We start from the raw sequence: 18,122 nt of genomic DNA on the forward strand, positions 1-18,122 counted from the left end.
CACGGCTGTGACTGTGCGCTCCTCACAGGAAAGGGAATATGTCGTAATATCGTAATACGATATAATTCATACTCCCCTGGGTTCCGAGCGGTTCATAATTGAACCAGACCGCGCAGACACGCTTCAGATGCCGAGATCTTCGTCGGAGCGGTGAGGAAGAGCAGGGATCAGACGAATATCGGGCCCGGCAGGCGCAGAACAATCAAAGGATGATCAAAAGCACGGGCAAGACAACGGCAGAGACAGACCAGGGCTAAATGTGACTAAAATGTGGAAATCAATTATTTTTTCAAACAGCCAATTTATCAATTCATCTTCTTAAATGTCACAATATTGTGTGTATGGAACATCCAGTAATATATTGTAAACATGTTATATATATTTTTCCGGCAATATATTTAAAACATATATTTTAAATGTGGTGGCAGTATTTTTTTTTTGAACATTGTAATACATTTAAATATCTTTCAGCAGTATATTTCATTCCTGTAAGGGCTGCTCAGGACAATGCAACACAGGGGACCAAATGGGGCTCTGGAAAATGTAAGAATCAAAACGTGTGTTTGAACAGGCCGTTCAGCTCATCTTGAAAGGACGGAGTGTAGCACAGTGGGTAAGGAACTGGGCTTATAACCAAAAGGTTGCAGGTTCGATTCCCGGGTAGGTAGGACACTGTCGTTGTACCCTTGAGCAAGGTACTTCACCGAAATTGCTTCAGTATATATCCAGCTGTATAAATGGATACAATGTAAAAATGTGTGTAAGTCGCTCTGGATAAGAGCGTCTGCTAAATGCCTGTAATGTAATGCAATGTAATGTCTCATCTGAGACTAGGAAGGATCCAGAACTGTGTCAAAAAGAAGCAGGATCGCAAAGATAGCAAGACTGAGATCGAGGAGGGCTCGTCTGTAACTTTACACTTTCAGGGATGTCTTGAGATCAGCAGGTGAAATTACGAAATGCGGCACCTGAAAATAAAAACTCGGGACTGTGACTCCCTCGACAGTTTAGTTGGACCGAATTTCGAAGGCGACGCGTGTAGTGGCTGGCCTCCTCTCGTGAAAAGCTGCTTTTTGCATAGTCACAGGAACGCACCGCGGAATGCCGCACCTCCTGTTTGTTTGCCTGCAGATTGCTAAAAATGCCTTCCAGTGAACAAGAGACAGACCCATTGGTGTAGGCAAGACCAGAGGAACAGGAAAAACTTCAGATAGTCCCACCTTATCAATCTCTATCCTCACTCTATCAAAACAACCGCACACTGTCCCTCCCACCCCGCCGCCTCCCTGCCCCCCGACCCCCAACACTCTAAGACCAACTGACCCTCACCCAGCAATGGAGCGGAAGTTCAAAGTGCCCATTTGAGCAGCATGTGTCTAGTTTTTGGGGCTGACCATACTCCCCCTTGCCTGTCCTGTAGTTGGGCAGCTTGGTCCAACACGAGGTCACCGGGTTGGCCCCCACTGGTGAGGGTCTGTCCCCCTTGTTTGTTATTGGTGAATGGCGGCATCAGTGATGCGTTTCCTGTGAGCCTGCCTGTGACACAACGGCCTACAGTACCTGCCAGCTCCCGCTGGCCTTTCACCGTTCCCGCCATAATGGAAGTATTGACCGGATGGATCATTACTGTTATTGACTCCAGGCAACAATTTGACCCAACGATTGCAGCTATTCCTGCCAAAAGAGCTGAGGCATATTCACAATCTCTACAACTACTAATGCCAGTACAACTCTACTCCTACTGCTACCCCCCATGCGAATGTTACTACAACTGCCCCTACTACTGCTACAGTTACACCTGCTACACAGCAAAATGCTCAGTGTTGAATCCATTCTTACGGAACACATATGGTCCCTATAGAACTCATATGTAGGCTACTCTGCTGTAGGTAAATGAACACTGGACATTTTACTGTGTACTACTGCTACTACTACAATTATAACTTCTACTGCTGCTACTACAATTACAACTACTACCATTATTACTACTAGTACTACTACTACTACTGTTACTACTACTACTGCTGCTACTACTGCTACTACGGCTCCAGCTCCTGCTGCTACTACTACTACTACTGTTACTACTACTACTTCTGCTACTACTACTACTACTACTACAATTACTACTGTTACTACTACTACTGCTGCTGCTATTACTATTGCTCCTGCTCCTGCTGCTACTACTACTGCTGCTGCTGCTGTGGCTACTACTAGTACTACTGTGGTGTTTTTGGAATTCTCTCATATTATCTGTGCCCTTATATGGGGTGCCCTTACGGTGCAGTTATAATACTGTTGGTTGCTGATCCATGCCATGCTGATTGGTTTACATCTGTCTGCTCTTACAGTTTCTACTTATCAGGTGGGCGGTTGGTGGCTGGAAAACATTCCCTTTTACCGCAAACCCTACTTTTGTGTGGAGATACCACAACATCCAAGGGGCTGCCAGATTCTGATTAAAAGCTGTGCTTCTATTCTGGGCACCCATAATGCGTTTAACGGTATCTCCCAATCTGACTGCTCTCGTTTAGAAACGTCTGCGATGCATTTACGCGGATCTCTTCATCGGTGCATGTTAGTCAAGAGATATCTGTCGGAAATCGTCAAGAGATATCGCACTCAAGGTCCCCTGCGTTTTCTGAACGGAAAAACAACAATAAAAACTTTTCTTCACTTATTTGAATCTTCTGGCAATCCCAAAACTGATTAGAAACAAATGTATTTCAATGTCAGATGCCTCGAGAGGAGATTCTGTAACTTTCTTGAGTTGATACTGTCAAATTAATTCCCTGGCAAAATGTCTTCATTTCAGCTTGTGTGGAGTGACACCTAGTGGGCAGACGTAGTACAACATCTAGGTCTTCATTTAGAAGTAATCGGATCACAGCCAATCAAACACATACAATACAATAATACAATACGATAAGCTCTTATATAGCGCTCTTAATGCGTACATCCCAGGGCGCTTTGCAAAAAAATAAAAATAAATAAATAACCTAAGAAGTCAAAACTAAGAGGAATAGGCAGGGTTACATAAGCTGAAACCTGCTTTTGTGCTTGTTCAGAGTATCTAACAACTCTCAGCACCCTTTGATTTTATTGGCATTTTATTGGCTATAAGCAGAACAGATTGTGTTCCAGTTAAAGGCGCCAAACCAGACTTGTGCCATTTAATGTTGAATGGAAAAATGTCACATTCTATTTAGACTACACAGGCCTGGTGTCTCCTGAGACTGGGCCAGCTTGCAATGGCCTCATCGCCACCCAGTCCCTTGTGCTGTTTGGTACTTTCTTAATGGCTCATTGATTTTATGGACCCAATTAATTCTTTACAGCTCTAATTGTTGTACATCCCAGTCTAGATCTGTGTGTGTGTGTGTGTGTGTGTGTGTGTGTACGTGCGTGTGTGTGTGTGTGTGTGTCCCTATGGTCAGATATATTCTTTAAATCACTTGCATATTTAAATGTGGGCCAAATTTGAAAATACTCTTTTGATACTTCAGAAATTTACACAAAAACATATTTGAGACAAAAATAAAATGTAAAGAAAGAAGAACTTACTTTCCTTTTAAAATTGTCTGGAATTCTGCAGGGACGGTGCGAACGTTTAATGTTTTAAGGACTTTTTAATAAATATTCGGCCCTGGTTTTGTGGAAACAGTTTATGGTATGTACAGCATGTTTCTTTCCTGTCTAAAAATCTGTGGCTCTCCATGGTGGTAAAACTCTGCTTTCATGTTATAATGTGCTAGTTTAGCAAACTAGGGGTTCCCATTACGACATTCCTTTTACTGATGTGATCAAAAAAGACACCAGGAATCAGGGACAGAAGCGACAGAGAACTTTTGGGGTGCTTTTTCACCCCTCCAACCACTTAACCACCTGTCTCCCAGCATTCTTCCCCTCCTCTGGCCACTTCTTTCATATCTACAGGAAAGTAGTGAACTAACTAACTAACTGCCATTAGATGGCAGCCTAAATTGTGTATTATTTGAACGAACCAATATAATATATTTTCAGATTACAGTAGTTTGTCTGGTGTGTTTCAGAAGGTGTCCTAAAGAGACACTTTTCCTCTAAAAACTAAAACTAAAAACCAAGCTGTAGTATGTTCATCTGAACTAGTGTAACGCAGTCAAGACGCACAACCATTACCAAAAGAATGAAGATTTATCAGTCATCTGATAGTGGAATCCTTTATTTAATTAAAGTATATACAACTATAATAGAAAAATAAAGTATATACAAAAAATGTTTCAATAATCAGAAAATAGCAGGGGCTCAAAATCAAATGAATAAATGAAAAAGAATGAACAACGCCTTACTTGCACAAACAATAAACAAGCAACAACAATTCAATGTATCCTGTAGGCAATAGGAATTCAACATCCCAAAAATCCCCATGCTGACAGAGGAGCACACACACACACACACACACGCAAACACACACTCACGATTGTTTTTTAACTGTTTAATTTTGCATTTTTTAAAGTGAAAGCAAGGGAAATTAATAGGCCCAATACTTCCTTCGTCTGTTCACAATTAAACCACCTGTAATACATATAGAGAACCGAATCTGCAATGACAAACTGATGGGATGTTGCAGAGGTGGAAAATCCAGGTTCAGAATGTAAAAGTCATCCTCAGTATTTTATTCCAGCCCCATGGATTTGATAATTAGCGCAAGTTCCTCAGATAGGAGGAGAAACTAATTGGTGAATTCAGCTGTCTGGGTTCATGGGTGGAAGAAACACACAGCAGGACCTTTCTACCTCTGCTTTGCAAGAGAGTAGGAGCTGTTTCACTAAGGCTCCTGTAGTGGCTGGTGGTGTTCCATGTAGCCTACTCCTCTGCTTCAATGTGGTCCAGACAGTCTGTCCCCAAATGACCCCCTCTGCCCCCGCCCCATCCAGAGGCTCACATGCGCTTGTAGATGTGCACGACGTTATGGCAGTTGGGGCAGCGGTGCTCCACGTCCTTGCACGAGTCCACGCAGAAGGGGATGAGGCAGCACGGCCAGCACCTGCAGAATGAAAGTGGAGTAGAGCGCCCCTTAGTGTTCTGGAGGAAGCAGGGCGATTGACAATATGCCAGGGTAGGGATTTGGATTCCCAGACTGGGTTCTTCAGCACAGCAGTCTCATTAAAGGTCCCTTTTAAGTATATATTTTTATGGTTCTGTATTTCATAAACTACATGTTTTAGATTATTAACAGATAATAATAACAATATGTAATTTACATGATCCATGTAAAGTTATAACCACTGTAAATTATTACTTATCTACGTAGGACTAAATGCTTGGGTAATCTAGATGCTTGGTCGGTTATGCTCTGTCTCAGACCTTCTTGTATGTTAAATAGCCACTTTATTGCAGCCTGCAGGGACGTCTTGGCTTGTAACCATTCTACTGATTTGCAGAACATTGGCCAGAGGGTGGCCATTTTAGGAAGGATGGAGATTAGAACGTTTGGGGACTCCTACGCCCGAGGAAGACTCGGGGTTCAGAGTCTTATAGTGGCACTGCGGTCACAGGAGGACAAGGCTGCTGAAGTGCTTCTGTATTCATAAAGAGTAAGAGTGCTGATCTAGGATCAGTTTTGCCCTTACGTCCATAGTCAATCAATCAATCAAACTTCATTCACATAGCACTTTTCATACAATCGAAGGCAATACAAAGGGCTTCTCATAATAAAACGTGAGATATATACGAACAAAGAGCGAAATAAAACAGAATGAAACAATGGAGATCAGCGTTCCCTTCTCTCAGATGCTTAATGAATACAGGCTGTGATGCTTTTTTTTTTTTTTTGTCTGCACTTTGTGTTCCCTCCCCCTCGCCGTCTCTTCCCAATCGGCGCATTAATCGCGTTAACCCGAAGGGGCCGGATGCGGCTGCCATGGTTACGGTGGCCCGCGGGGGACTCACAGACATAACCCCAGGGAGCCACATATGATCCAGGTGAGCAGGCCCGAGGTGTGCTGGGTCTGGGTGATCACCGTCTGCTGGCAGTGGGGGCACTGCGTCTGGCCCGGGACGTCCGACAGCAGCGGCACCCTCACCACCTGGGTCACTGCAGAGAGGCAGGGAGAGAGAAAGCAGGAAGTACTGCTGTGTTCTCACTGTGCAAACACAGAGCCATGGAAACTCAAACACACACACGCACACACACACACACACACGTACACGCACGCGCACGCGCGCACACACACACACATACACACACGCACACACGCACACACACACACACACACACACACGCACACACACACACATACACGCACGCGCGCACACACACACACACACGCACACACATACACAAATGCACGCAAACACGCATACACACACACATACACACAAAACACACGCCTTCAGTCACATTTCCTCATACCTACGCCATTACCAAGAAAAGATTACTCATGCACAAACACCCCGAAATAAACACAAACACCTTTCGGGTGTGTTTCCTGCCACACACACTCACACATTAGCACACACACACAGACACCCACACACACACACAGACAAGCTCGCAATACTTTCCATCTGTGTCATTCCATAGCCTGTACAAGTAGAGCTTTTCATTAGCAAAAACCTTGAGTGCCTTTTCAGATCAATATCATTTTATGGGGCTGAGGTATTGTACTCGGGAGTAGTTTGTTTAAGGTCTATATGTAACACCGCGTTTGGCTTTTAATTCTGAGAAAACGGTTCAGGTCACTTTTGACATGCACATGTACGGCAGACATTTTCTCATCAAATGGTTGGAAGCAGCAGCAACAGCGACTCTGGTGCTACGTTGCTTTACTGCTAAGGTACACGAGCGGAAATTAAGATTAAAAAAATCTCGCCTACCACCGCAGAGACCCGGGTTCAAACCCCGCCAGAGGTACTTTCGGTTTGGTCAGACGTTCCTACGAACACAATTGGCAGTGTTCGCGGGTGGGAAGCTGGTGAGGTTTTGAGCCCTGACAGTTGCATTAGCGACTCTGACTGGTTGGTCGAGGCGCCTGTTCAGCAGGGAGGGGATCTGGGGGAGATAGCGTGAACCTCCAGGGCGTTACGCTCTCCCAGTGAACCTCCTCGCTGTCAGGTGAAAAGAAGCGGCTGGTGACTCCACATGTATCGGAGGAGGCATGTAGTAGTCTACACCCTCCCCAGACCAACAGGAGGATAGCGCATCGACCAGGACCGTGATACACGGGAATTGGTATAACAACTAAATTGGGGAGAAAATGGGAGAAAAATGGCACAAAAAAAAAAAAGATTTCAAAAATCGAGTCGTCTTTTGTTACAAAAAAGGTTTTAATAGACATAAAAACTAACGCGTTTCGCAGTCGGAAATGAAGATGGAGCCGATATCGCCCGACCCTTGGGCAGGGCTCCACGCTGCTATTCAATATATTTGCTCATAAGAAAAGACGTTCGAAAGCCTTCGAGAATACTTTAGATACACATGTGACCGAGGCCTGAGTCCAGAGGAGGTCACGAACACAGAAGGGTGAAAGGAATCCTAGAAATGCATGGCCTTCACTCAGAAGTTGACTACAATAATGAAAGGCTGACACTTGATTCGGCATCTTTGACTCACAGTCAGAAGCAGGTCTTTCTACTTTTCTCAGAGGCATTAGCCAAGAGCGGTGACACTAGCCCCACCCGTGCAGGTTTTTTGTATTGGGGGGGGGAGAAATGCTTAAGCCGCGTTTCCACCGCAGGAAATATACCCCGGAACTAGGAACCTTTTGAGGAACTCAGTGCGTTTCCACCGCAGGAACTAGGGTCTAAATTTAGTTCTGGGGGCTTTGTTTTACCCCCCAAAACGTTCCTGCTCGGGGGGTAGTACTTTCCGAAAGTACAGGAACCTTTTGGGTGGAGCTTGCAGCGCTGAACATTTCTGATTGGTCGAGTACTCGTAGCATTTGTGTTGTATTTATTTTCCGCCATTACCCGCTATGTTTGAAAATATGCAGCGGCAAACCAATTTATTTTCATAATAACTTCAAATCAAACTTGTATGTTATGCGGCGCAGTAGCCTACTTTTGGTTATAGCCTGGCAACGTCTTGGAATTATAACGTGTGCTCTTCTGTTCTTTTATTGCTTTAGTATTCGTTTTATAAAATGCTAAGCATTCGTGCTGGGACAGCATATTACGTAGGCTACCAAAACATTCAAACGGATTAATTCGATAAATTATTTTCTTCCGGATTTTCTTTGTTAGCCCGTTGTAATTGACTCAAAACGTTTGATACAGTTATGTGAGGTATGCGGTAGTTCTGCATAATTAACATTGGTGATACAGTACAAGCAAACTGGAAATCACCTTCCGCACTTTTTATCCGGGTAAAATAACAGGTTAATTCTAGTAATCTTCCCTTTAGCTTTTTCAGACTGCCGTAATTTTACTCAATTTTACTGCCATTTTTCAATTCCACGAAAAGACCAGGAAGACTATGGACTCATTTATGGTGCATGGTTCGCATCTGGAGGGCACACTTCGCTGCTCGGCTAGCAGTAACTTCGAAGGAAAGCAAACGGTGGCTGTACCACTACTAATTTACATTTTCACGCAAGTCCGAGTTTTCTTCTATTCTTGTCATTTTGCGATTAGCCTATATGGAATTGACGACGAGAAAGTAATAAAACAGCAAATTGTTTACAACGTGTGCATGTTTTCTGCTGTTAATGAATGTGTTTGAGAGGATATATGAAAATCAATAAATACAAAAGTAACCATATATAGTCATTGTTGGTAACCCGTTGTATATAAGTGGAATAAACCCCTCCGGGCTGTCCCGGTTATTAGAAAATAATGTAGGCTACTTCGGTGGTAGTATGGGGTTACAGAAGAAATCATATGACAGATGGACCGACGACAACGCCAGTGGGCTAATTTGCCTAATCTTCGCGGTACTTTAGACCCCGGTGGAAACGCAGACAACCATTGGCTGAAGGAACCTTTTAGTTCCTGGTAAAGTAGTTCCTGGGACTGAAAGTTCCGGGTAATTTTGGTGGAAACGCGGCTTTAGACACAAATGGTTAAGGGTGTAGGGCAGTTCACAGAAGTTCACACAGTTCAAGAAGAAAAAAAAAAGTCTCTTATCTGCCTCTTATCAGACCCTCAAACTTAAACAGTCTGAGAGATAGTGTTTAGTTACAAAACATCCAATTGAATCATGTTTTGTATTGTTGGAAAACTGATGTCATGGGAACAAGTTAGTGTCTTTAGGGGTGGAGTGCTGACTAAAGATCTTGATAATTATTGGTCACCTCCCAGCCAGATACAAAGGTTAATCCGGTGCGATATGCTTACAGAGGTAGTGTAAGCAGGATCATTTATCTGTTCTGTTTAGCCATGATTGTGTCTTTATTTGATGACTTGGTGTTTTGCTTTGATTGTTTTGTGTAGAAGGGCACTAAAGGATTTTAAATTTAGAGCATTGATTTACTTAATTAATTTACGATAGTTAAAAGGGACGATGCAAAGCAATATGCATATCAGCAATTATACCAAAGTACAATGCCAGATGTAGCTATTCAGCTAATGCTTACCTAATGCTCGTTCGCTGTCCCTTAGAAGGTAAAGATGTTAATTTATATATAATATGAACATATATATCACATAATAATATATGTAAAGGGAAAGTAATTTCATTTAAAGAGTATTTGCAGCATGATGTAGAGAAGTTCTGACCTCTGCACCAGTGTTGCGTAAATGACCACAGTTGCTTAGCAGGTTATGTAAAACACATTGGGAGGATTGAGGATTGTGTGTGTGTGTGTGAGCTGAGGGTGGAGGAATGGGATGGAACTCACCCACTTGCTGGGGTCCAGGCTGTACATTGGCATACTGGGGTGTAGCTGGGTATCCTCCAGGGACAGGACCTTGTATCAGGAGAGACAGGGTGAGTTTGAAGGAAGGGGAGGGGGGGACAGACGGAACAGGTGAGAGTTCCTGCCAGGTGAGTTGTAAGATCACAAATATGTGAATAGAATGTTCTTAACTGAGAATTCCAATTCTGATGCAACAATCATTACTGGCGATGGAGTTCTAGAACGCTGACTTGGAATTCTGGAAAAAAACATTCCCGGAAAGCCTACTCTTCAAATGGCTAAAGGTTCAGTCTTTATCTGCTCTAGCCGTCTCAGGTGGCAGTAGTTTAAGACTGTAATCACGAGTGCACTTGGCATGCATGGGAACGCCAGGCACATCCCCCCCCCCCCCCAGGGTGTGAAGGGGTGTTACTCACCTCCCTGGTAGGGGCCAGGCTGGGGAGGGGTGTATGGGGGGGCCGGCATCTCAGGCTGGGGGGGTGCAGTCATGCCTCCGTAGTTGTTGATGGGGGGCCCTGGGTATGGTGGGGCAAAACCCTCTGGTGGTCCTTGCGCCTTTTCCATGTCACTGTAAGAAGCACAAACAACCCCCTGTCAATGGCTGCTGGGTACTCTCTGGGGGTGGGGGGTATACAGCCTGTCCCAGCCCCATATGAGGGCGACATAGCTCAGGAGGTAAGACCGATTGTCTGGCAGTCAGAGGGTTGCCGGTTCAAACCCCGCCCTGGGCGTGTTGAAGTGTCCTTGAGCAAGACAGCTAACCCCTAACTGCTCTGGCGAATGAGAGGCATCAATTGTAAAGCGCTTTGGATAAAAGTGCTATATAAATGCATTCCATTTACCATTTACCATATACAGTGGAGAAGGTGTGTGTGTGGGGGGGAGGGGCTAGTCTTCCCTTTCCAAACAAGGCTCCTGCTCGTGTCTGTTCCTGAGTTTATGGCACCTACGTGTCCAGACAGGCTACTCCAATATTCCCACATCATAAAAAAACCCATTTTCTGTGCTTCTGCCAAGTTTCTGATCCGAAGTTCTGCCAAGGTTGCCCCCAGTGGTGGAACAAACTACACACAGTGGTCACGACCCAGGTACCAAGTTTGGTCTGACCCAGCGACGGTCCACATGACGCTCTTTCGGCCCGCAAAAGGAACTGAATCACGGTCTCTGATCCAGGCCATTTTTTTGGGCCATTAATTTAAAGTCATGGTCCAAAAAATGGTCAGAATCTGGCAACCAGAACTGGGCCGCCCACGGACTGTCATTCATTTCTGTATGCGGGCTGATTATGTGGGCTGTCGCTGGGCCAGATAAAGCAGACAATAGAACTGTGGACCATCTTCCAATGTGAACTTCCAATGAACACTCCTATCTTGTATAATAAAAATTCAGATTATGGTATTTCCTTATTTTTTTTATTATTTTTTAAATTACTTTTATGGTTTTATATTTCTCTTCTTCAGGCTTGTTATAAATGCAGTCAGTGATGTACTCATAATTTGTACTTTGTACTTGTCGTTTGCTCTTGGTAAGCATAGCTAATTTGCACAAGTGCTTTAGTGATTCAGCATGTATACTTATGTGCATGGAGATGTTGTTGACCAGGTCAGCCACTATTGCTCATATTAATCAGACGAAAGCTCCATTCTTCTCTGGAATATAGTGTCAGTGAAATGAATGCACTGTAATTTAATCTGTCCCAGATTACAGACAGATTAGAGATAGCAGACTCCTTCACAAGGGGAAGTTTGTGTACCAGCAAAGAGGCCCCATTTACAGAATTCTCAAGGTGGTTTCGGTGTATTGAAGATGGATATTCGAACACCCTCGCCTCCCCACTGTCTGACGACTAACAAAAGCCAGGCCTTGTCTCTGGGCTGAAACAGACAGGCGGAGCCAGACCCCGTGTGGAACAGAGACCAGATTGGCCCCCGGCGACGCTGTCCAAGTTGCTCTTGGGCCAGCGGAGCCAGGCAGCGGAGCACAGAGAAACTGCTGTGAGCGAGACGGAAAGAGGAGGGGGCCGGGCTCCGAAATAATATCAGAGAGAGTAAGGGGAGAGAGAGGGGGAGGGGGAGAGAGAGAGAGAGAGAGAGAATAGTTGGAATTTTCGGCAGGGGAGAGAGAGAGAGCAACAGGCTAAGTAGGAAGAGAAAGAGGGAGAGAGAGCGAGAAAGACTGTGAAACATACTGTAACTATGTTGTTTGGAATGTGTGAGTGAGAAATGGAGGAAATGTGGACTGGCTCGTCTGTGGTCAAATTCCTGGGTCTGCCTGCCTGCAGTTGGATTTTTTTTCCTTCTCTAGAGAAGCTTCAACTCAGAGATACTCCAGAAATTCCTGGTAATGAAACAGGAACTCATAAATCTCATGTGTTCACCTACGTATGCGCGCAGCCCCCCCCCCCACACACACACACACACACTCACACACGCATGGGAGCACACGCATACACACACAAACACAGACACACCCAGATGCACACATGCAATTGCTGATTTATGAAGAATAATAACTGAGATAACGTTTTACTGTTGCTTGTTCTCCAGAGAAAACATGGCAGCAGTGTAAAAAAAAAAACTCTTTAAATATCCTGGTCATGAATTTGCAAGGCGGCCATTCAAAGCTGCATGGAAAGCCACATGCCGTATCTGACAAAAGCAGCAGTATCCTCTGCTAATGTCTTTATGCTCTTTCCTGGGGAACTGTTCACATTACAGAAATGATGGCAGCTTCACTTCATCCAATTCCATTATAAAACAAATAAGGCTCCCCTTGAGCATGGATGAAATTTAATAAGCACGGGGTCTTGTGCTGGCCTACATTATCTTGGGCAATGTAATTTTGTGAAATACTCATTTTTTCAATCAAGATAATAATTTTTAGTGCTTATATAACACATACAGAACAAAAGTGAACAAATCCTATTAAATGTTAGGCCAATTTAATTCAGTTAAGATTTGAATTTTTTATTGCTATTCACCTTGAACGCAACAAAGCTCTTATACTGGTAAATTCAAGAGGTCTTGGTATTCTATGACATGTTACTAATTTCACACCTCAGTTTACATTTTAACCAATCAGCAGTGCATCTGTTAAGTAATCTGCCAATCAGAAGTGAAATTGAAGTTCACAGCCACACAGAACCAACATGTTTTCTACCTCCAGCTCTCATGCTTATAAATTACATACCTCATCAAAATATATGCGTTCTTTAAAAAAGTAGATTATCTAGGTAAACATGTTTATCTTGTGACTCACACAGAATCTTTATCTTAATTTCCCCAGCCATGTGTACACCTGATATCGGGGGAGGCCGCCCATTTCCTCAATGCAGATAACAATGGGGGTTAATTACTTTTAAGAGCTTTTTGTCACGCTGGATACTAAAAAGTGGGTAATTAATAGCAATAGCAACGGGACGACGTTATGCACAATTGAAATCTGTTTACCGAAGAAGCCCATAAGCCTTGATTAGTCACCGTGGTGATATCTGTTTGAAGAGTGAGTGGTAGTGCAGTGTAGACGGGGTGGCAGAGAAGACTAATGCCCGGATTGGGTACTGGGCCAGTAACTAGGGTTGGCACGATTATCAACAAAAACGGATTATCGCCACTAACGTGATTGACGATAAACACAATAATGTTCTTTTTTCGTCTTTATCGATATTATCGTGATCGCCAAAATTTACTTCATAATTTGTGTACAAATAATTTGTAAATACTTTTTTAAATGGATAGTTCATTATTTGACCCTTCACCCGGGAATCAAGAATTGTGTTCACGTTTCATTAACGTTAATAATGGCGGACGCGGCAGAGCAAAATCAGAGGGGAAAAGCATAGTTTGGAGGGGAGTAATCAAACAATGGCAACAACACTGGGATAGTGCAACAAAAGGAAGACATTTATATAAAATACAAAATAAAGTAGGAATGGCAAGAAACAGTGGAACCTATAGAAGAGAACAAGTAATCATGAGTAGATTAAGAATTGGTCACAGCAACTTGAATAGCACACCCTTTATTAAAGGAAAACATCCAACTGGCTATTGTGATCAGTGCCAGGAGTCAGAAACAGTGGAGCATGTCCTGGTTGTATGCAGGAAGTATGATCAAGAAAGAAGGGTAATGTTTACAGGGTTACAGAGACTAGGAGTGGAGGCAAGGATTACAGATCTGCTTGAATGTGGGGACCAGAGACTGTAAAAAATATGGATAAAGCTACTGTGACGTTACCCATGGACTCTCCGTGGGTCTCTAAAACACGTTTTGAAGCTCAATGGCGGGCGCGGCCATGTTGTCGATTTGGAGCCGAAACCATAGAGTTAAGCGGACTCGAGGGTAGCTGACTGTCTGCCGTTATGTTTTAAAATATATTATCAAATGTTTACGGAGTTTAATTTCCATCCGTGACTGTACTGTGTCATGTAACCACGTTATATGTATGACATTAATAATACAATTATGTTCAGTTATCTTCAATTTATATTTCTCAGCAAAACGAATATGCTTCCCTAGCATAGCTTGCCAGTGAGCTAGGTAGGCTATCCGTAGTTAGCTCACGCATTAGCAATATGAACCACAGGGGAAGAACATCGACTACACAGATGGTCAATCAATCAGAGATGTGTACTTACTGGTGATTTTTGGCTAGGCTAATTTTCATATAACTGTCTAGTAGACCTGCTGTTAACCGAGCAAGTTATCACCGTAGGTTTTCGCCACAGTCAGTTAATGAGCCAGTAACTGCTACTCCATCGCCATTTGTGGTGTTCACTTGCTGGGTGACGCTAGCTGACCGATCGTTCGCAAGTCACTTCACGAAAAAAAATTAACAATGTCAGCGGTGGGGACACGGTGGAGGGACAGAAGGAGATAATTAGATTTTTGAACTGGTCTAAGTAAAAGGATATAAGACGGAGAACCAGACAGCAATAACTGATTAAATCCAGAAGGAAGCGGTAATGCCACTACAAAGAATGCCAGCGCCATAAAACACCAAAGAAGAAGAAAAAGAAGAAGACGCGGCAGAGGGAGAAGATGTGTGCAACCCGTTGCTAAAAATAATTCGAAATCGGTGGTATGGCAGTAGCTACTTCGGGTTTGATGGTCTTCGCCGACCGAGTGATTAATTATTTATATCACAAAACTCAAGGAACAGTCACGAAGCTGACCACGTTTCATTCACAACGGACATGTGGAACTCAAGAACTTCAGACAGTTAAATGAGCCTGACGGTTCATTACGTAATCTGAAAGTGGGAGCTGAAACATAGACATATGTCTATGAGCTGCATGCTCATTGCCTGTACGCGTTCATATTGCCCGAAGATCACGTGATTGAACATCGCATAGGGTCTGTTGGAGGAGTGGGGGTTTATCGCGAGTAAACGTAGTTGTAAGCTGCTCTGTGCGGCAGTGTCTTCTAAAAGCCAGAAATGTAATGAGGTCTCCTGACATACATGTTTATCATCATAAACACAACATGGGGTACAGTTTAAGCTTGATAAAAAAAATATTTTTTAAATTATTCATCCCCAGAGTTTCTGCTTTTAAAGGTTTTCTTTTACACCGTCTCAGGCACATTAAGGAAATGCGCCTGAGAAATGTGCCTGAACCCCGCCCCCCCCCCCCCCGTCCCCCCATACACACACACACACACACACACACACACACCTCCTTCCCATCCAGAAACACAGCTACTACCTGGTCCTTGTTCTGGTCCTGTCCTGGTCCTGTAGATTCACAAACCGGGGAGCTGAAGAGATGCTGCCAGTCACAGGAGAGTCAGAGCAGTACTGTCACACACTCTGAAGACCAGCTACTGGGAGTGGCGGAGAGGAAGTGAGGGAGGAGCTAATCGAATTGGAGGTTCCAGCTTGTGACCTCACCGGCAATTCCAATCTGATGCTATGCTGGGAAATGTCGAAGGGTGTGTCGATGCTAATGTAGTTTTGCAATGCTTTTTCCTGGACTGGTTCTGTTGTTTGAAAATAAGGAGACAGTGGTGCATTAGATGTGAAACATGGCATGTGCAGGTTTTTGTATGTGTGTGCGTGTGTGAGCTTGTGTGCGTGCGTGTGTATGTACATGCGCCTGTGTGTGTGCTTGTGTGAGTTTGTGTGTGTGTGTGTGTGAGTGTCTGAAAATAAAAGTAGTTTTTTGTCTTCAGTTAAAATTCTGTCACACATTATCATCAGTTCATTTTAACTGCTTTGGAAATCTCCAAGACTTTCAAAGTTAACAGATTAATGAGCAGTTTGTCACAGTGGAGTTCAGGAAAAGCAATTCTGTAATAAATGAGTCTTATTAGTGCAGACTAATTTGTTGTATCTGGAGATAGCCAGCATGTCCTCTGTTTTAGAGAGGAGGCCAATTCAATGACAAAATCAAAGACTTAAGAGCACTACTGTGAGTTACTACAAGACATTCATCTTTGAAAGTTTTATGCCCCGGTTATATTGATCTTTGCCCGTCCAGTAAAACAGTAAAACACACTCACACCAAGGCATGGATCCACACACACATGCAGGCACACACGTGCACACACACTTATCCAGTCACTTTCTCAATCACATTACCCTTGGCCGTGCGCTGATTGGCCATTTGCTAATTAGGGCTTGTAGTCTGGCTTGGAGCGACGCTATATTAGAACTGTTTGGAGTTAGTTGGTCAGAAAGTGCAATCAGGATTCAGCTGTGCAGAACCCGCAGAAGTTCTCCTAGAGCGGGCTAAGTATCTGTTTTTTGCCATTAGTGTAGCTAGATTAGACTTCTACCTGTTTTGTAGTTGCCCAGCATTAGTTTTGGTGTTTGTTTGTGAAGTGTAGTTTAAAGTGTAGTACCTTATTAGCCTCATTTGCTCTTAACTGACTGCATCAAGCAGGCATTGTGTGGAGCTAGTTAGCTGCTGGTTTGTGGGGCAATTGCTTGGTCACCAGCTGCTTTTCATTTGCTAATTAGGGCTTGTAGTCTGGCTTGGAGCGACGCTAGCGTCGCTCCCTCCCAGTTTGTGTCATTGTATCCCTATCCTTCTACCATCACCCTTCCTCTCTCTACTCCCTGTCCTCACTGCTATGCTATGTGCCCATCCCATCCCAACCTGTTCTCTCCCCTTCAGAACTCGCTTCTGCAGGCGAGGCCCCCCGCGGCGACGGAACCCCTCCAACCTTCGCTATCCCTCATTGACCCCCTGTGACAACTTCACGGTCGCAGGAGGGCTATGGAACTGCCAGTCTGCTACGCGGAAGGCTGACTTCATTTCAGCCTACGCGTCCCTCCTCTCTTTACATTTCCTTGCCCTCACTGAGACCTGGATCACACCAGGCAACACTGCAACCCCTGCAGCCCTCTCCTCCTCCTTCTCCTTCTCTCACACCCCCCGCCCATCTGGCCGTGGTGGGGGCACAGGTTTGCTGATCTCTCCCTCCTGGAAATTCTCTGTTCTCCCCCTCTCTCACCTCTCCATCTCTACCTTTGAATACCACTCTGTCTCAATCACCTATCCTGTTAACTTGTATATTGTAGTTATCTATCGCCCTCCAGGGCCCCTGGGAAACTTCCTTGATGAGCTTGACACCCTGCTGAGCTCCTTCCCAGAGGATGGCACCCCACTGATCCTCCTGGGAGACTTCAACATCCACCTTGATGCCTCCCACTCCGCAGCCTTCCTGCCTCTACTTCACTCATTCGATCTCTCCCTAATGCACTCCCCACCAACACACAAAGCTGGCAATCTCCTAGACCTGGTTATCCTGAGGAATTGCTCCTCTTCCAATCCCACAGTGACCCCTCTGCACCAGTCTGACCACCACTTCATTTCCTTCTCCCTCCCTCTTACTCCCCTCCCTCCCTCCCCTCCATCCACTCCTACTGTCATGGTCCGCCGTAATCTCCGCTCCCTCTCTCCCTCCTCTCTCGCTTCCAGTGTCACTGCTTCACTCCCCACTCTTGAATCCTTCTCCAACCTTCCCACTGACTCTGCATCCTCCACTCTGTCTTCCTCGCTCTCCTCAGCACTTGACTCTCTCTGTCCTCTAGTCTCCAGGCAGGCACGCTCGTCCCCTCCCAGTCCGTGGATGTCTGACCCCCTCCGAACCAACCGGGCCAGCCTACGTGCAGCGGAGAGGAAGTGGAGGAAATCCATGGCTCAATCCGACCTGTCTGCCTACCAGTCTCTACTAGCTACATTTTACCGCTGTAACCTCTGCCAAAATTAATTATTATCAAACAAAAATCCATAAATCTGCCTCTAACCCTCATCAGCTGTTCTCCATTTTCTCCTCTCTCCTCAG

General features: G+C 44.5%; 1 protein-coding gene across 2 annotated transcripts; it reads right to left on the reverse strand.

The window, feature by feature from the left end:
- Positions 1-4,182: 4,182 nt before the first annotated feature.
- LOC135248704 (lipopolysaccharide-induced tumor necrosis factor-alpha factor homolog) lies at positions 4,183-15,704 on the reverse strand. 2 transcript variants are annotated; one of them, XM_064323564.1, is made up of 5 exons: positions 15,536-15,704; positions 10,250-10,401; positions 9,816-9,884; positions 5,929-6,073; positions 4,183-5,023 (listed from the first exon to the last, which is right to left on the reverse strand). In XM_064323564.1, exons 2-5 carry the CDS (start codon positions 10,395-10,397, stop codon positions 4,918-4,920), a joined length of 468 nt encoding a protein of 155 aa, XP_064179634.1. In that variant the 5' UTR covers positions 10,398-10,401; positions 15,536-15,704; the 3' UTR covers positions 4,183-4,917. The 2 variants fall into 2 exon arrangements, with proteins under 2 accessions (XP_064179634.1, XP_064179633.1); XM_064323563.1 differs by having other exon boundaries at positions 15,506-15,660.
- Between the last annotated feature and the right edge of the window lie 2,418 nt (positions 15,705-18,122).

The sequence above is a fragment of the Anguilla rostrata genome, chromosome 2 (assembly GCF_018555375.3).
Source record: "Anguilla rostrata isolate EN2019 chromosome 2, ASM1855537v3, whole genome shotgun sequence".
Classification (NCBI taxonomy): Eukaryota; Metazoa; Chordata; class Actinopteri; order Anguilliformes; family Anguillidae; genus Anguilla; species Anguilla rostrata.